This window comes from Corvus kubaryi, unplaced genomic scaffold (genome assembly GCF_017639235.1).
Source record: "Corvus kubaryi isolate FWS band 111438036 unplaced genomic scaffold, C.kubaryi_AGA036_p1.0 72, whole genome shotgun sequence".
NCBI classification, from domain to species: domain Eukaryota; kingdom Metazoa; phylum Chordata; class Aves; order Passeriformes; family Corvidae; genus Corvus; species Corvus kubaryi.
Genome location: NW_024582060.1, coordinates 2,927,423 through 2,947,373, shown reverse-complemented (window position 1 = coordinate 2,947,373; position 19,951 = coordinate 2,927,423). Strand labels below are relative to the sequence as shown.

General features: G+C 41.6%; 2 protein-coding genes across 7 annotated transcripts in view; one reads left to right on the top strand and one right to left on the bottom strand.

Moving 5' to 3' along the window:
- The window catches only part of EPS8 (epidermal growth factor receptor pathway substrate 8), a 127,731-nt gene extending 115,420 nt beyond the window's left edge, over positions 1–12,311 (top strand). For all 4 annotated transcript variants that reach the window (XM_042050328.1, XM_042050330.1, XM_042050327.1 and 1 more), the window contains 4 exons: positions 3,088–3,325; positions 6,827–7,007; positions 7,438–7,567; positions 10,849–12,311. In XM_042050328.1, coding sequence (XP_041906262.1) covers positions 3,088–3,325; positions 6,827–7,007; positions 7,438–7,567; positions 10,849–10,962 — 663 coding nt within the window. In that variant the 3' untranslated portion in view covers positions 10,963–12,311. The remainder of the gene's footprint in view (positions 1–3,087; positions 3,326–6,826; positions 7,008–7,437; positions 7,568–10,848) is intronic.
- A 647-nt stretch (positions 12,312–12,958) lies between these two features.
- PTPRO (protein tyrosine phosphatase receptor type O) overlaps positions 12,959–19,951 on the bottom strand; it is a 146,978-nt gene continuing 139,985 nt past the window's right edge. For all 3 annotated transcript variants that reach the window (XM_042050324.1, XM_042050325.1, XM_042050326.1), the window contains 2 exons: positions 19,300–19,420; positions 12,959–18,281 (listed from right to left, as the gene is read on the bottom strand). In XM_042050324.1, coding sequence (XP_041906258.1) covers positions 19,316–19,420 — 105 coding nt within the window. In that variant the 3' untranslated portion in view covers positions 12,959–18,281; positions 19,300–19,315. The remainder of the gene's footprint in view (positions 18,282–19,299; positions 19,421–19,951) is intronic.

Below are 19,951 nucleotides of genomic sequence, written 5' to 3'. Positions count from 1 at the left end.
TTCACCATGAGGGTGGTGAGGCCCTGGCACAGGTTGCCCAGAGAACCTTTGGATGCCCCATCCCTGGAAGTGTTCAAGGACAGATTGGATGGGTGTTTGAGCAACCTGGTCTGGTGGAAGGTGTCCCTGCTCATGTCAGGGGTGTTGGAATTAGATGGAACCTTGAGGTGCCTCCCAACCCAAGCCATCCTACGAGTACATGTCTGAGAGCAGCTACCTTTATCTCATTTGCTGAACTAGCCAGCATTTCTTGAGCTAGAACAAACAAACACTTTTTAAATGCCTGCTGTGACTTGACTCTTACTGTTCTACAGTTGCAAGTGTTCTTTACATTCACCTGATGATCTTCAATCCATTGGCAGTCTTTTCCTTGGGTTTTGATTTCTATTAAAACTATTTCTTAAGTTCCTGTCTGGGTAGGTGCTTTGGAAAGAGCTGGTTGCTATATGGTATCACATGAGTATGTTTTTTAGCCAGCACTGTTCCCTATTCAAAATAAGAATATCAGAATAACTCACTGTTAGTTTCCTAGTGAGTAAGAAGAGGTAATTACTAAGACTGAATGTTCCTTTAGTTTAAATTGCTAATGTGTATGAAATTTCAGGAGTGATGTGTGAGACAGTTACTTTTTACCTTTCTAACAATACTATTCGATGTGATTTGCTCCATTTTCCTCACAGCAATTACTGGGAGAGCTTTCAGAGGTAACTGAATTACTCTTCTGATATTGAATCTCAAAAATCCCTCTTTTGGGCTATGTAGTCACCAAATTCCATAGTGCATGCTTGGTTCTTTTTGTAGCAATGAATAGAAGTGATGGGATGAAAGTGGGCATGTCCTCAGAAGATCTGGAATTAAAAAAGAAGTGTTAAAAAAAGAAATGTTAAATGGGATTCAAATATATAATTGGCTTTTGGGCACTGTTCAGCAATATGCAAAGTGTATTTTAATGTGGTTGCATTTGTAAATTTAGAATTTGAGTGATGCTTCCAGATTAATTTTTGTTTTCACTGCAGCAGGTTGTTTTGATGAGGCTTATGATTGCAGTACAACATGTTTTTGCAGCTCCTCCAGTAACATCCATGGAGAGTTACACATAGTTTTTAGCTATGACTTTTTCTGGATTATGATTGTGGCAACGTGCAGTGGATGCCTTGGTTTGTAATGGATCCTCTCTGTCATAAAAAAGTGCTACTTTTTCCTTGTGTTTTTTTTTAAGAAGGTCAAAACACACATGAAGAAGGTATGTTGTGGGGATGACAGTCTAGTAATCGAAATCTGTGAACAAGACAAGAAGATGTGAATATCATTGGAATGTTTTAGTAGCTGTGAAATTTTTTAATTCACTGACAAGATTTTGAGTCTATCATAGTACATCTATATATAATAAATTATGGTATGTTTGCAATACACCTAGTAGGGCACTCTCTTTCCCCCAAAGGGCAAATTTCACAAATATATTTATTCTGCTTGTTCACTTTTATGTTATGCATTTCACTTTTCTTGTCATATGACAGTTAAAAAAGCATTTATTGTCTTAACACTGAAGCAGTAAAATACAGAAAAGTCAACCATGGTTATTTTTTTTAATCTCCCCACATTGCACAAAGCAGTTGAGATGGATGCCTTTGAGCAACTAAATGCTGAGATAAAAGAAAAATGAACAAACAAAACCGTTTAATGGGAAATGTTCTGCAGGGATGTGCGTTTGATTTAGTAACTGACTATTATGGTTTAAGTGAAAAATCATCCAAGGGAAGTAAGGCTCATTTCTCAGGCCTAATTGTTTGGCTGGAGAAGCCGATGGGATAAATATTCTGCTGGTGTAAATCAGCATTGCTGTAACAGTTTACGCTCACTACTAAATTCCTTGTCCATTGGCTGGACTTCACTGAGCTGGGGATTCCTGTGCAAGGGCAGTTGCTGACATTTAATGAAGGTTTGATTGTTGCCAGGGCAGTGATCTGCTGCTCAAATTCTAACATGTGGCTCCTACAAATATTTCCCTACTTGATCCTCTGTAAACCCTCTGCCTCCAAGGAAATAGGGAAAGGTATTGCAGGAAGGAGCAATGAATCTGGGGAATGTGTTCATCTCTCTTCATCCCAAAGTAAGCAGACTTCTCATAACTACGAAATGAGGCATCCCTATTGAGCAAACAAACTTTAATATTGAACATTCAAGCTGTGTTGGTCCAAAACTGTGGAGAGGGAACATTGTTAAACAGTGAGATACAGAGTTTGAACTGCTTGAAAGAAACGGGTAGCACAGGTTGCTTGTGGATTTGTCTGTCTTTATGATTGCTTCGGCAAAATACAGGTGTTCTTCCTGTACCTGGTGCCATTCTAAAGACAAGGAAATTACTTTCCAAAATTGTTCTTGAGACACCTGCTAGATAGTTATTAGCAGCAAGATAACTTACACGTTGTTAGAACATTGCATGAAGTGGGGGAGAAAGAAATAACAGCCCTCATCCAAGAATTGTGAGATTTGGGGCTTGTTTTTAAATCAGATTATTGCCTTGAGGTGGCTTGTAGTGATCATGTCAATAGATGAAAAGGCACAGATGAATGGAAAGGAGGAGCAGGAACCTCTTAAATGCTGTCTGCAGTTCAAGAAATAATGCATTATCCTAACTTCAGTGGCATTTATAAGTTAAAACATTAGCTGAGTTTAGATGTGGCTGGATATGTTCATTTTTCACAGGGTTTTTTTTTCCATAACATCTCTAAAATACACATTTTTACACTGATAAAGTTCAGCAAGTCAAAAATTTTAAAAGCTGTTACAAAAGTGCCAGTTAGTAGAAGTTTGGGATTTTAAAACAATCTCATTTATGGAATTCATCTGCTTGAAAGAAAGAAATGGGTTTCAGATGATTCCATTGCTGATGAGTCTCGTGTCTGGCAGAGAAGGAAATAGATGCCAAACACTGATGCCAGATCAAGTTTTGGCAAGCTTTGGAACTACATCTGGCAAGTAAGATGCTTCTGTGGAGTAAGTGACACCATTTGGTGCAAAGTCTGGGTTTGCCTGACGTCTTGCCCAAATGTTGCTGTCTGACTGAGCCTCTCTGCATCCTTCCAGAAACAAAGGACGGACTATGGACCGAAACAGCCCGATCCGGTTCCTGCTACGCCCTCGCCGCCTCCCACACCCGCTCCTGTCCCCGTGGCTGTCCCCCTGCCTCCCAGTGCCCCAGCACCCATCCCAGTCCCTGTGCCCAAGGCGCCAGCAGCTGTCAGCCGCCAAAGCAGCACCTCCAGCGACAGCGGCGGCAGCGTCGCCCGGGACACCCAACGGCAGAAGCAAATTCCTGTGGATCGTAAGTGTGCCCTAAGAAGCAAGACACAAAGCTTTGCTGCCTTTCCTCTGTGTTTTGCTTCGTTCTGAGGTCCCTTGAAGTTGCGTTTCAGATAAATCTTCATGAAAAGTTTAGTTTTAACCTTACGTTTAAAATACAGGTTTGCTACGGATGCGTGTTCTGACCCCCGCTGTAATTACCGTAATGCTACTTAGGGAAAAACACATCACACTTGTCCCAGCCCAAATCCTGTCCTTTTGTGAATGTCTGGGATCTCCAGTCAGTGGTTTTCAGCACTGGAAATGCCCATGCTGATATGCTGGTGAATGCACATTTTCCACCTGAACTGACTGCCGCATTATAACCTAAATTGCTTTTGAAATCAGTTACGTTGCTTTTGCACTTCAATTCATGATCACCCGTATTTCTAGGTCATTTGCACCATTCTGAAACATGCTTTCAGGGCTTCAAGAACACTTACAAATATGGCTGATGCACAGGAACCACGCTGTAATAGTTTTGGAGACTTACCTTACAGTCAGGGCCCCCTGGCTTGGTCAAAGCAGCAGCAGCTGGCAGGCCATGGAGCAGGCTTTGGTGTCCTTGTCCCAGCAGGACACAGGAATGTACTCCATGCCTCTATAGCTGGAAAAACTTGGTAATGTGCTTCCAACAGCGTGTGGCTGTCTTGAGAAGTTCTGATTAAGGCCACCTTGTAAATACGCCAGTTGAGGCATGCTGAGGCTGCTGCTCTGTATTGACTGAAAAGCAGGCAGGGTTAGAAGAGCTTGTTTAGTCAGTAATTTCTGTCCTAACTGCACTCTAAACAATGTGATTGCTCAGCTTAGAAATAACTGAAACACGCAGGCAAGCATTTGCCATAGCTTTTAAAGTAATAGCTGTAAAAATAATGAGCTTTTTGTAGTTCAAGAGTTGACAGCTTTTCGTATCCTCTGCCTCACTGCCTTACTAGAAAATCCTGCCTCCACCTAAGGTCAGAAGGTGACATTGAGCATAATCCTTTCTGGGGAAGGGCTTCTTTGTGCCCTGTCCCCAGAGGACGGGAAGTGTGCCTGTGTGGATAATCCTGTTGGGTGGAGCCTGTGTTGACATTGCCTGGTGGAGGACAAGCTTTTGCCTAAGCTCTGAACTCAGGAGGACTCTGGGAACTTCTCAGTAAATTCACCTAATGGACTCTCTGGCTGGAAACTATAAATGGGGAACAGCCTGGTTGGAGGAACAGGCTTGACTGCTGCTTCCCAAAGAAAGAGTTTGTTACCTAAATAAAATCAGAAAAATAAACAGCTACAAAGGATGTGGAAAGTGAGGGTGAGTTTCCCACACACATGCATGCACCAAAATGATAATTTTATTTCTGTGTAAGGACTTTGCTGTAGCCTGGCTGTGTCCTTGAATCCACAATGGCCTTTTCTATCCATTCTAGATGGAAAGTGAGAAGACCATCCTGGCTTTAGGTACCCAGTGTGAGGTGTGAAGAGTTGCTGTAGACTGAGTGGTTACAAGGCATCTCCCAGCCTACACTGAGGCCCTGGATCACTCACAGGAGCTCTTGTTCCCTCCTGGAGCTCCCACTCAAGCCCAGTTAATGGGCTTCAGGCAAAAACCCTCACAGAATAGCTGCCTCTGCAAAGGTGATGGGAAACCTGCTGGCCAAGTACCCACCTGAACCCTGCAGAGAGCACTGCAGAACCTGCTCCATGCCCAGGGCATCCTGTTTATTTCTGATAACACATCTAACAGCAGGAAGAATCTCTTATCTAACAGCTAAATATTTGTCTCTTGATACAGTCTTGGTCTAGATTAAGCATAAGTCTTTCAAAATCTGTGTAAATAGAAGGAAGATAGCAATGTTCCGTCTCTCTTCCTGCTTGGGAGAAGAGCGGGTGCAAGCTTTGATAACATTGCCTGAAGGCTTTCCTCGTATAACCCCTGTCAGCTTTGCACAAAGCACTGAGCTCGTGTCACTGGGCTTCTGATTCACACTCAGGGTGGGGGGAGAGGGGGAAACCCTGCACAATAGGGCCTGAATGCCTCAAATATTATAGTAGAGGTATTTTTTCCACTTTCAACCTGAGGCTATCTTGTAAAAGAAAAAAGGAAATGGTTAAACCAAAGTGTTTTCTTCTTTTTGCCGTGGTGATTAAAGAAATAATCCTAGAGGCCTATGTAAAGCTTGTTTTTATTTGTTTAACTGGCCAGAGATATTGATCCCTGGAGAGGTTTTGAGAGAATATAAAAGGAAAGTGGAGAATGCAAAAATGTTTCCATCTTACAGGTTTTTTTCTTAGTGGAGTTGTTTTTGTCTGTTCCTATCAGTGTAATGGGAGAAAAGGAATAGGTTTTGCTATCTGAGTGCATTGAGAGGGTGGTGTAGTTACTTTTTGGGTATCAAAGTGAGAAGGTTGGATAAAGATCACTAAAAATATCTTGGCAAGGAAATCCTGAGAATTTTTGAGATAATTTGAGTTGTTTGTCAGAGGATTTTTATAGTTGTTCTTTCCAATGTTACGGCACAGAGAGTTCAACTGTGCAAAATCAGTATCTTCTCTGAGCCCAAAAGGTTACTTACACCCTTTTGAATTCTGCCTATTTTTGTGAAGTTCTCCATAGAAATTTTTATAGTCATTTTAAACAATTCTCACTGCCATTGATCTTGTTGAAATGACCAAAAAGCATTTCAGTTTGTTGCCTGCTAATGAGCAGCAACTGAACTAAATGTTTCAGACAAATGGGTTCTGGGGGATAATGAATTCTTACAGTTTTGTTTAACATGAATAAATAAATAAACAAGTCTTGCCCAATTCTTGAGTAGTCCCTGATGAGAGCAGCTACCCTTTTTTTTTTTTATTCCTTTTTTAATGCAAAGTGTGACAATGTTTCAGCTAAGCAGCCACTCCAGGCTTGGAGTGAATTCAAATTTCTCAAAATCCTGTCAAAAATGCGATTGCTACAATAGCTCATGAGATGTAAGTTGATATGTGTCAGCAGCTGTGAAATTTTTTGCCTACATTGATTTGCACTAAAAAGTTGAACTTTCAATTAAAAATCTGTTTGTGGAAAGTACTACCTTCCCACAGTGTGAGCAAACCTTCCTCATATTTTTCTTGTTCTCTTTTTTAAACCCTCAATTCTATTTTAAAAAAGGCAGACAATGATAACTGAAAAATCCTCCATTCCCATTTTATTCTACAGCTTGGGTGCTGTCACACTGATCTATGCCTGTCTGTGACATCCAGCTCATCTCTCCTTTCTGGGTCTTAGTTGAATTTCGTTTGGGGCTTTTTTGTTAGTTTATTTTTGTTTTGTTTTGTTTTGCAAAGAGAGGATTGGGAATATTGAAATATTCCCTGGGGGAAAAGGAGAACAATAATTCAATCAGCTCTAGTGAGTGAATCTTTAAAGAAAAAAGTTTATGATTTAAAGTAGCATGTAAGCAATGACTTGGCTTTGATAAAGCAACCTTGAGAATGACTCCTGTGGGATCTCTCTCTCTCTCTCTAGGCAGGAAATCCCAGATGGAGGAGGTGCAGGATGAACTTGTTCACCGGCTCACCATCGGCCGGAGCGCTGCCCAGAGGAAATTCCACGTGCCACGGCCAAACATCCCGGTAGTGAACATCACTTACGACTCCTCTCCTGAGGATGTGAAAGCCTGGTTGCAGTCCAAAGGATTCAACCCTGTGTAAGTTTGAGGGAAAATGTAGGAAAACTTCTTTAAATTGTTTTCCTGTCTGGAAGAAGGATGCGGTCTGACCGCTTTTTAAAATCAAGCAGCATCCTGTAAATCAAGAGATGTCAGCTGCACTCTTGGAAAAAACAAGTTGTTTTTACATACACATATAGATATGTGTATAAGTGTACCCAATACATATATAAAAATATATGTCAGTGTGGTTATAGCTGTACAGAAGTGTGTGTGCATATACGTATTTTAGGGTCTACCAAAACGTGGTGCTTAGATACTCAGTTGACTTCAGCAGTCCTGCTTCATAAAGTTTGTTCTTAATTTAGTAGCCCTACCTGAGGCAATGTGGGATGAAGACAACCTATTTCTCTCCCTTGGCCAGTGTGGTTTTGCTAATTTCCTGTTTGTTCCCTTGGTGTGTCCCCAGGACTGTGAACAGCCTTGGTGTGCTGACGGGGGCTCAGCTTTTCTCCCTCAATAAAGAGGAACTGAGGACTGTTTGCCCAGAAGGCTCGAGAGTCTACAGCCAAATTACGGTACAGAAATCTGCCTTGGAGGTATGGACAACTTTTCTTACTCACCCAGTCTGGGTCACCAATTTTGAACCTGTGGAATTAGATAACTCTTTCTGTGAGGCAGGTGGTTTTCCCTCAGTTCCCATCACGTTGATAAACGTTATTTGTATCTGAGTTATTTGGTATTAATTCACTGGAACAGCATTCATCAAAACACCAGGTGAGATCTCTCCCCATTTCTAAAGGGGCCCAAAAAGCATTAGAAATAGCACTCAAGTTTAAGACATTTTGTGCTGTAATCAGACTGCAAGAAAACAAAATCAGCCAAAAAGAGCTTTGGGGAAAACAATAAGGGAGTAAAAATGCCCCTTTTCTTGCTTCATGCTTTGCCTGGTACTTGGACAAACAAGTACTCCCAATAATTTTGGTGGTGGTAAGTGAGTTTTGCTGTGTCTTTGTAGAGGAGATTTGATTTTTTAGGCATGAGAAATTGGTAGGGTGAGCCCACTGCTGTTGGCCTTTCAGGTCAAACACTGGGGCACCTGCTCTGAAGGGAAAACACACTGGGCACTGTGCTAGCAGAGTTTCTGAGCCAAGGATAAAGTATCTTGTCTCTGCATTTATTGCTCTGCAGCAGTTTGCTTTAATTACAGAAGTATTGTTTCTTAAACACCTTAAGCTTGTATCCAGAGCTGTGCTAGGGACAATTCTTGCCAAGCTTAAACCAGTAGAATTGGAGATGCACCTACTTTTTTTTTTTTTAACTTGCTGCGGCAAGTGGAGAAATGATCTAGAGGTGAGATTAACCCAACTGAGAAGTTATATTCTCCACATCCTATTTAGAAGAAAATCTTGAAGAGGTTTAAAATACTTTTCTATCTTCTTGTTAAGCTGAGACTGTCTCACTTAAATGATTTTAAGCATTACCTACCAGGCATATTTTTGAAGACAGGTTTATGAAGATGCGTATTTTACGCTTTACCTGATCAGTGTGGATCAGAGAGCATCATTTTCTAACACTGTCAAAATCGCTTTATTCCCTTCTTCAAGCCCTATTTTCCTGTTAGAGGAAGGGAGAAATATTTCCCCTTTACTCTTAGGAATATAAGTCACTACAGTCCAGAGCAATCCATCATTTCCTAGCGAAGATACATTTGTATTCTTCAGCTTTTTTGCATGTCAGCTATCTTATTTCAGTGTACTGAGATGGAAGCAGCTTTGCAGTGGGAGTTGGTTAGAAAAGCAGAGATGCACTGGATGGGAGGGGTCTTTTCCCTACCGTGCTCTTACTCTGCTTGCCCCAGTTAGGTCTCGCTCTGCAGGAAACTGTAAAGTCCCAGCTTAATCTAATAAATGCCCTACCAGAGTGAATTAACAGGGCACTTAGAGTCTAACAAGGTCGTGGGTTTTTTGTTGGGGAAAAGGTAATTGAAATATTTATTTCTGCCTTGGTTATTTGAGGTTGAACTTCAGAATTTATGCAATTCCTGATGGCTTTAGCCTGTTGTTTGCTGATTTATATCATCAAAGGAAGTTGCATTGTCCTTTCTCTCCCTCTAATAATATAATGCTGTTGAGCACTTCAGGCTCTGCAGAAGATAAGACAAAATATCCTGAACACCTTTCTCCAGAAGGGACCACTTGAGGCTCACATTCTAAACCTCTTTCTGCTCCATCAGTAGGAAGTAGGCACACATTGCTTTAAAAGTGAAAATGGTTTCTGTCTAATACATGTATCAAGTTGCCTGGAAGAACAGCTTATTCTCTTTGACACCTTGGAGAAAGGAAAGACCCAGGCACAGAAGTGGGATTGACTGATGGAATTGCTGTTGCCTCATCATAATAAGCTGTGTAAATCACTCTGGCCAAGGTCTGTTCCAAGGATCATGTTCCTAAGAACTCTGCTCTCCCTCCCCTCTGAGTAGGATGTGCCTGGTGCACTGCGCCACATGTGTGCTGCAGTTGGTTTAGTGGGGCAGCATTTCAAGTTCATCAGTCATGTTGTCACTGATGTTATCAGGAAGGCAGATTCTTTCAGCTTGGGCTGCTCAGTTATTCTCAGACAAATATTTCTACGTGACCTCTGATAAAGCACGTTGTTGGGTGTCTGCCGATGGTTTTTTATGCCTGACTCCACTAATGGGTGCTGCACTTGTTCTGTATCTGAAACCAAGAGGGCAAGGACAAGATGAATTAAGACAAATAAAGCTGTTCCCCTCACTTTCAGAGAGTCACTTCTAGGCCCCCTGCTTTGCCCCTCCACTCTGGGAGAAGAGAGCAATGGTGTTTTAAGTAGGAGGAGCACTGTAGTTAATTCAGAAAATTTCTCACTCCTTGTGGCATCCGGTACTGCATTGTAATGGATATAATGGGATAAATCTATATTAAATTTTCTGAAATTGATAGGACACATTTTCAGAGTCCAGAATCAACTGCAGGATTTTCCCCTTAACAGTCCTGAATTTTGTTTTAGACATTTGAAAACCAGTTTCTGCTTCCTTATTCAGAGGCTATTTTGGAAGCTGATTTTGAAGTTTTGAAGGTCACGTCATGGTCAAATAGTACAGGAGCAGATATGGCTCTTGGTTTATAATCCCCTAGTTTTACTTACAAGTCAAGCACACTTTGGGAAGTTCTGCTCTGGTGGATAGGTGTCCTGGCCTTGCTAATAATTTTATTGATGTTGTCAAAGCAATGTTTGCTGTTGTCAGCAGACCTGGTTTTCACTCTCAAAAGGTGAAATAAAGCCTTGTCCTCACAATACTTCCTTGTTGCTAATATTGTAATACGGTTCAATTCCTACTACTGTGCTCTGAGTTTGAAACCTGTCTCTGAGCAGCACATGCCTGATGGTGAATTGTGTAGATATGAGAACCTGAGACAGAATCCTCACTTAGGCCTTGCCTATGCAATCCCATGTGCATGCGTGAGCTTTGTGTTTACCTAAATCTAAAACCACCAAGGATTTATTTTCAGGTTTTTTATTTCTAAGTATTATTGCCCTGATTTTTAAGTGTGGAATCCTAACAAACTCGCTGAGCTTTAACCCTGCTTTTACTGAAGCCATATTTCACCCCCTTAATATCCAACACTTCCAGGGCCTCATGTGAGAATTAAAGATGCTCAGCAGTGCTGAAAGGCAAGCTCATGCTTTTAATAGTCTGCAGGTTTTTTCTGGTCTGTATTTAAGGATGGTGTAAATACTTTCCTACTGGAGCTTCAAGGTGAGTTTGTTTGTTCAAACAACTGTCTTAACAAAATCCTGGCAGAGGAGTTCCAGTACCTGTCAAAGCCACAAGTAAACTCCTCTTTTTTGTTTATAGGCGAACAGTGGTAGTTCAGAACTGCAAGAAATTATGAGAAGACGGCAAGAAAAAATCAGTGCAGCTGCCACAGATTCAGGTGTGGAGTCCTTTGATGAAGGAAGCAGCCACTAAGTGTGTTTCCCCTTTTCTTTAATCCCATTGTCCATAGCATTAAACCATCCAGCTTTGCTTTAGGGAGCAGTGAAGGGGAATGTCTTATTGTATTGTAAACGTAAACTAGCCAACATAAAGAAAATTTACAGTAGTCTCCACAGAAGTACCTGCTGCTGGCTTCTCATCATGAAAAATGAACAGGTAAGAAACACGGTGGAGCTTCCTGACAGGTGAAAATACTGGTCCATGATTCATTTACACCCAAAGATGAGTCTTGGCTTTATGGAATTAGCATGACAGATAAATTGGGGCACATCTTTGTTGGTGATTCATCTGAGGGAAGCTGAGCCAGCAATAAAAAAGCATTTGAACCCTTCAGTAATAATATTCTGAATCCCATCTCTTGCTGTAGTGTGCATTTATGTCTTTTTGGCTCAGTCTTTCTTGTCAGGCATTTGGCTCCAGGATGTTTACTTAAGTTGTCGACTCCAGGAAATGTAGAGGAAATGTTTAGGGAATGAAGAGCAGCCCAGCATAGACTGAATTTTTTGCATCACTCTTTGCATTTCTTGCATCACTCCCAAGATGTTTTATTACTAATGATGCTGTTTATAGCAAAGTAATACTCTGTACATTGATTTTATCCATATTTCACCTGTGATGAACTATAATATTGCACAAGGAGGAGTAACTAGAAAATAGTAACACAGCCCAGCTCAAAGAGGTGATGAGATCTGCTGTAGCCATGCAACAACTCACAGTACATTTTTTTTTAATAAAATTGCATTTTTTTGTCTGTAACTTAACCCATGAAAAGGAACAGTGTATAATCTAGACTTCTCTGTGTGTTGATCCCAGATACCAGTTTTTCCTTATGTAAAAAGCCTTTGTAATTTCCTTTATAAATGTAATCTTTTGGAAAAGTGGAGGCAAAACAGGGGGAAAAAGAAAAGAGAAACATCCCTTCCAGAAAATGTTATTTTTGAAGATGCAATGATTTTTGTCACAAAATGTTGTTTCACATGGTCATGTGATTTTATATATAATATATGTATTATATATAATATATAATATCACTTAATTTAGACAAATTTAATCATCTAGTTTGATTAAGTTTCATAGTGCCTTTTTCACATGAATCAGCTTAAAGTCTGCAATAAACAGTATTTCTTGTCTGTTAAATTGTTGTATCTTTGTGGCTACGAAGACAGTATTGAAGTAAGAAAGCAATCTTGATTTTTGCCATTAGTTTGCTTTTCCTCTGCATACAAGGGAAAAAAAAAATCTATTCATTTTTCACAAATGAAAAACTAAAATCTTAATAAAGGTGTTAGTGCCATTTATTGTAAATGTCCTCACAAATATTACTTCTGTGTGGCTGGTTGTGTGTCCATGTATGTTTTTACACTTTATATATATCCTTTATGCCTGTCTGCATAAACATGGCCTTATTCAGAAATGGGTCAAGAAGTGAGAAATCCCATTCCGTGTAAGCACACAGGAGGAGGAAACTTTTTAAAAGGTTTTTGAAACTCCTATTCAAAACTTAAGAGTCACTGTCTTTTCTCATGGGAAAGATGTCTGGTTCCATAAAAAGCACTGTGGTGGTAACCTGCCACCTCTAGTCCCCTGATAATTACCAGAATAGGAAGCCAATATTCATCTTCTCCACTGGCTTATTCCAGCATTCAGCATTTGGTTTGCTTTTGCCCAGAAAGAGGCAACAGCTCTGGGACTTCCCAGACTTTGTGAAGTTTGGCACTGGGAGGTGTTGGAGGGAGAACCTGTGCTTCACCTCTGAGAGAAAAGAGGGGGCTTCACAGCTGCTGGGGTTTTTTGACACTGGGTTTCTATGTAGCTGTTGCTTAGAAAGTGCCAGACGAGTCTGAACGTGATCAGTGTGCTCAGAGGCATCTTGGGAGCCACTTGGAGGGGGAGAAGAGGAAACCCCTTCCATACACTGAAGGGATGAGCAGAATCATCTTGGGGGGTGGTTGGTGTCTTTCCCCCCCCCCCCCCCCCCAGTTTCTAAATTAACTACTAATGACTTAACAACCAAGCACTCCTTGAGTTGTATTTACCCTTTAAACTTGGCTGAACTAACCATTATGATTTCTGTGGTACAGTCTGTGAAATCTGAATGGTGTTGAGGCAAGTATTTCCCTTTTTTCTGGAATTTCCTTGGTGGTTTAAAGCACTGCAGGGAGCTTCACCCCTATGCTGTGCAGTTTTTGAATTTTCATTTTGTTGGCAGTTGTAAGAAATCACAAGGACATCTCGTTTGGGGTTCCTCAAATGAAAATAAAATGTTTTCTTCAAAATATTCCGTGGTTTAAACGAAAACAGTAGTAAAATGCAGTGTTTCATTCAAAATGTTTTCTCTAGGATTTGAGCAGTGACGCTTATTTTTTTAATACTAATATTTTAGAAGGATGTGATATGTCTTTGAGAAGGAAACAAAGCCGTTTTTTAAATGCCAAAATCAGTGCCTTATTAGGTATTTGGTAACAGAGGGAGTAATTTACTATTTTGCTGCCATCAATCTGCCTTTTTAACTGGGTGGTGGGGAGAGAGTTTTAGCAGCCCGTGTTCACTCAGCAGTTCTATGCTTTCAAAGCACAAACCTCCTAACATCAGCAAGGTGCTTCTTCCCACTTTAGGCTGCTTGTTCCCTTGGGGCACCATGGGGAGAGCAAACCACTGTGAAACCTCTCATTTAATTCAGGAGGAACGCTTCTAACCAATGTCGATGGGTGGAGCAGTTTACTTACCACCTAGCCATTCAAATGTTAAACAGGGCTTTGCTCAGACTGTGATCTGTGAGATTTTACTTATTGCTCCAAAGCATTGAACTGTATAAAACGTGGTGTTGTTTTCTGTTTTGAGTGGGGTTGGGAAATAAGTGCATGTATCCATGAGTGATGTGTGCAGAGATAAATGGTTGATAAAGCAGTAGATACATCATATCCAAAATGATAATTATAGTCTGAAATGTGCAGAGCTTTCAGTGTTAGTGAACTTCTCTTGAAGTACTTTGCTGGACAGCAGCATCAGTATTTTGATAATTTAAGGAAACAAACAAAAGAACCCATGAATAACTGTAAGATGGGAATTATTTCTAATTATGGAACCTGTAAGTTACAGAATTTTTATTTTAATGTGGGAATGAAGGAATTTTGATTTTTCAGGCATAGACAGAAGCAAGCTACAGCTTGAATACCAGACCCTGTTCAAGCAGGGATCACCACTGATTTTCCTGGGCTGCATTTCAAGCATAAAGGAAACATGATTATGAATGGGAACTCAACTTTCTGGCCAAACTACCCTTTCATAGGAGCCCACAGTTTTTTCTCAACAGTCAAGTTGAGACTGGTGTCTAAACCAGCCCTGTTTAAGGATTGGTTCTGATGCATCAAGAGTATTTGAGGGAATACTTTTGTGCTCAGTCTCCCACCTCTGCATAAAAGCACCAACATTATATACAAGATGTGCAAATGAGAGGGAATCTGTATTGGGTTCTGTGTTTAAATATTTCAGACTTTAATTTCTACTGCAGCTATGTCAACTTTTTGCTAATAAGTGCCTTTGGCTTGCCTTTATCTTTTTTTCAGTTTCTCTGAGTTGCTTAGGTTGCAACTTTGGCCTCTAACTACTTCCTCAGTATTCAGACCAAAATGAGTTTCAGGATATGAGACTGTGCTTCTACTCCTTGGTAATATTTGCAGATTAAAAGAGGAGATGAATAAAAATAGGGAGCCTTCCTACAAGATTCCTAGCCCCCACTGGTGCCCACCACAGCAGCAGCAAAGCTCAACCCACCTGCTCCCATCCATGTCAAGAGCATTGACAACATAATCCTCTCACAAGAAGTGGCTGAAATAACAGCTTTTGCCTGCCTCAATGAAATTACAGTTTTCACACAAGCCATTAAAAAAGTTGGAAGTGGGGGGAGGTGGTGGAGGGGAGGGAAGGGCCATGTCAGAGCGTAAGATGATGATGTTGATTATTTGACAGGGGAAATTTGTCTTATTTAGGTATAGGGGAAAAAAAACATTAAACTGAAATAAAGCACAGGTAAGGCTTCCTGACCTGTTCTTAATCTTTCGGTGAGGTTTGAAGCAAACAGTTCTGAAGACCCAAGGATCTCAGGGCTGACTGCAACAGGATATGCCTGAGATTCAACACTTTCACACACGCCTCTAACAATTTCTCACCCTCCTAACTTAAGTACTTCAGTTTATTTATTTTCTGCTTCCATGGCAGCATGCACAGCATGAGACAAGGAGAAAACCTGCGCTGGTTTCAGTTAATGGTCACTCACTGCACAGGGCTGCTTTCACAGACATCTGGGTCAGTAGATGCTGGGAAGAGCAGCAGATCAATACACAGCATCACTAGTGTCAGCAGAGCTATGGACATGAAGCCCATGATTCAAAAAATCTATTACTGAACCTGAAGCTTCAGACAGCTTTACTGCTGTGATGACGTGAGAGTTTTATTTTGACAGATGCTGGAAACAATATTAACATGAAGCATGAGTCCAGAAACGTTGTTTTGGCTTTACTTTGAAGGTGCATGACAAGGTGAGGCCAAAAGTATGTCATGTCAATTCAGGCTAAAAGGCTCTGCATGACTCTTCCAGACTCACTTACTGCTTTACTCATGTTTTGAATGCTGGGTGAGGTGGTTTCCACTGCCATCCCGACATGCCCACGTACACAGTTTTGCATACTGTGTGGGGCAGGAAAAGGTATTACATTCTGATGGAGTTTTCATTGTAATTGACTTTGTGATTAAGAAGCTGTTAAAGGAAAAACACGCACCTGCTACTGTGCAACTGGAATCATTTTTGACATGCATTCAAAAACTGTCCAGTACGTTCAGGCTGCTCAGGCAGTATCCTTTGCAACAATGTGATTTTGGCATCTCTGCAGCAATCTTGTACCCTGGCACGTTCAGCCAAGCTTCTGTTACAGCCAGCTCACACTGTGACATTTTGTGAGCACACATGAATGATGTAGAAGTAACCTGCTTACTCTGGTCTGTAATACAGAATAAATGTAGACTCGATGGGCAATGGCCAGCAGGAGGGAGGAGACAGTAGATGAGAAAGAACATTTGTGGGTTGTTTTTTTTTTTCCCCACCAGTTCTCTATAGAGGGGAATGAACCCATTTTCTGAGTAAACATGTAATGAATCTCTAAAACACAGCTTTTTTAAAAAGCATGGCAGCAAGGTCTAAATGGTCGAGTGCTCATTTATAATTCTATTTTCTGTTGAGTTTAGGCCAGACAGCTCTTTGCTGTTCCTACTGGAATGGCAGGCCCTCCAGCTGAGGCACACCAGGGAAATGAGGGAGAAATGTGCACCACTGAAGCCTTTTTTGTTACCAGCTGGCTCCCTGAAACAGGGTGCTCTGCCCTTCTGCATCCATCTTGTACCTGGAGAAACAGCATCCCTGCTCTAGGACTGGGAGTAGTGGAAACAGTGGAAGTAGTATTAGATGCATGGAAACAGAAGGGAGGGGAAATGCCTATCATACCCATTTAGTGATCAGAGGTGGGGTCCTGTTTCTTTAGCTGCCCTCACAAGGACCTGTTTTACTGGGGAATTATGTTAAGTCTATGCAGTTTTGCACAATAGACATGGGACAGTCTGAAGGAAGTTTTCCACTGTAAACAATACCATGATGAAGTAATTAATCAATAAGTATACACCTATTTACTTGCCAATGGAATAACTTTGGAAGGAAGAAGAAAAAGGAATTATCAGCTGAAGGAGATTGATTATCAGGCTCCTGGAAGCAGCTGAGCTACTGACCTACACCCTGGCACCCTGCCAGGTGACAGCAGACCCGGGGTGAGTGAAATAAAAAGCGTATGCAGGTGTGTTTTGCTGTTCTGCTGACAGTGACTTCTCCACAGGTAAGCAATCCAGTGTGTTTACTTTCAGTTCAAGTCTGTTTTGCTTACATTGAGTACCATTGCTGCTAACTTCCAATGAGGTGACACAAAGCAACAGGTTACAAAAATGCCATCAAACATCCATTCTGACAGCATCCATGTCACAATACACAATGATGTACCGGAATTATACAAAGACCAAAAAAAAAAAAAAAAATTTATATATAGCTAATTATTTTGACTAGAACTGAAACGGACAGCAAAAAAGAAAGGAGCCCCCCGCCCTGCCCCCAAAGGCCCTGCAGGAATCCATACTGACACTTTGGCAGCTTCGTAGCAACAAACTGATAACCAGCCCTTCACATGCCAAAACCTTGCATCATAACATTGTAAATTCCTGGTTCAGGAAAAATAGTTACATCTATTAAAGCACTTTTTGTTTTTTTTGTTTTTTTTTTCTTTCCACCCCTCCAACCTGAACCAGCTTCACGTTTTTACACAGGGTTAATAATTACTAAAAATAATAAATGAGTGAGGGGTATAGGCACCATAGACTGCTCAGAGAGTTAAATGCTATAGTATGTATGCTAAGACATCCCAGCTTGAAACTCAGTTGCCCTGTGATTAGATTCATCTAGAACAAGAGCCTGATCAGTGGCATTACTGAAAAAGGTTGGCAAGAAGAGCAATCCCTCTGCTTAATTAGTGGCAGCCCCAGTGAAGAACCAAACCCACCCCTTCTCTCAGTGTCAGCTGCCTACTCCAGCTTCGGGCTTCACAGCTTGCATTTCTGCTCGTCAGTCCGTTCCTCGGGTCTTGTGCTCCCCCCAGGCCCCACGTACATCAGTGCTGTAAGGAAACAGTCAAATCCATGTACCCAGCAACCCCCCCCGCCCTCCCAGCCCCTGTTCACAATCTCCAGATTTCTTCATGTATGTTCATGCCTCGCTATTCACTAATGAGGTATTATTAGATACTAACAATGCCTGCTCTCCTAGGGACGTTAGCACAGACCAGTGACACATGAAGAAAGCTCTTCAGTCAACCATTAAAAAAATATTGCACTTACTTTAACCTTAAGCCCAACCTGCACAGAAGAAAACAAATTATGAAAGAAATTAACCAAAAGTACCAAACAAAACCCCAACACTCTGGAGCAATCTATCTTATGCACACATAGTGTCTTTTCCTTCATGTTGTTTAGTTGAATTTGGTCCAGTATTTAAAAAAAATGTCCAGAAATTAAACAGTTCAAAAGACACCGCAGGCTCGTTAAGGCTTTGTCTCCCCAGTGCTTCAGAAAGGTAAAAGGTTCTTTCCCTCATTGTCCTACTGCAAAGCAGTGGTCTCTTGTGGCACAACACCTGCCCGTTCAAACCATCAACAGAAAAAAAATCAGAAGCAAGGGAAGATGGGTGTGCTTCATGGTCTCACCTGCAACCAAGCAAACAGAACGCTTCAGAAAGAAGAAAAGCAAATAAATACAATTCTAAGCATTTCTTTTACTGACCCTCCCCACAGAGGCTGGGACTGCATCAGTACCAGCAGCTGGGTGCTGGGACTCAGATTAGACAGTGAACTACCCAAACATTAGGGACAGGGAGGCAAACTGGGGTTCCTTTACAGGCAGGGGGATGATGCACACAGAGGTTAATGAAGGCCCACGTGCAACACCACAGACACACAGCAGACAGGCTGGAGGTGCTGCCCTCAGCCCAGCTCTCCACCAGCTGCCTGAGAAGCAGTTTGTGTCGAAGTCTGCAGCTTCCTGCTCCACCCAAAAGCGAGTATTAAGGTTATGGCTGGGTTATTGCTGCCACCTAATGAACCAAGGCTTAGTAGCTTTAAGAGCAGTGACATAGGTCCTCACAGCTTGTCCCCACCACCAAATCTCATGGTCACAGCCACTTGTTTTTCTCAGGCATGGGGCCTCAGTGGGAAGGCAAGGCCGACCCTTCACTTATGCTACTGGTGGTACCAGTTTGAGAGCCTGCTGCTTCCCTGGTTCTATGATTTTAGATTTATGCAAGAATTTCCCACTGTTTTATGACAGACCTGTTTGGTTACCAACTCATCCTCCAGCAGAGCATCCCCAAGCCTCTGCTGGCCTTGGTAACCAGGCAAAATTGTTTTTTGAAAATGACTGAAGATGCTGAAGTTGTCCCTCCCTTTCAGCTTTGCAAGGGATGTTAGGACAACTGGCAGGGAATGGTGAGATGGCTCATGAGAGTTCTGGAGTCTCTGTTTCTTTAAACATGAGTGAGCCCATATATCTCACAGTGCCATGGAAAGAGTAATGGATTATTTACTATGAGAGGCTAGATGGATTTTCCCTTAACTCTCCATGTGAACATGAAAGAGGAGTAAGGAAAGCCCCAGACTGCCAGCAAAGCTCCTGGAATGGAGGTGTGAGGCTGTGGACATGGCACAGGGCCAGGCTTGCCTGACTTACCACCTGTGACTCTGAACTAGGACTTGCTGACGTTCTCATATATGACATCACTGATGCAGAACTGCTGCTTCTTCTTTTGCCACATCAGCTGCACGCACTGGTGAATAAAAATGTACTGCTCCTAGGAGAAAAGACCAAATAAGTGGGCATTTTTTGCACCTCAGAAAGCATGACAAAAACCCAAGCAGTGAAACAGTTTGATGGTTCACAGTAACAGCCTGCACAGCTCCATGTCTCCCACCTCAGCCCCTTGCAATGCACAGTGAGTTATTAGCTCCCAATAGAGTCCACAATTGTTACAGACAGCAGCTCAGGAAGCATGAAATACACCTGGCACCATAATCACTTATTAATAACCTGAATGATGACAGAAGAGTTGAATCTGAGGTAAAGTGGATCTACTTTACATTGCCTAAAAAGGAAGAACTCCAGGAAAGATATCTGAATGCTTTATGTGCAACAAATTACACCCATGCCACATATGCACCTGAAATATTTTAATGAGGTTCGTGTTCCTAAGTGTTTGACCTCTTTACCAATTAAAAGAAAACCCCTGATTTTGTTCACAGAGTAGTTATCAACCTCTGTGCAAGTGACACTGTGAGCTGGGTCAATCACATGCATCTCTGTATTTCTGGACAGGCTTTTTTGC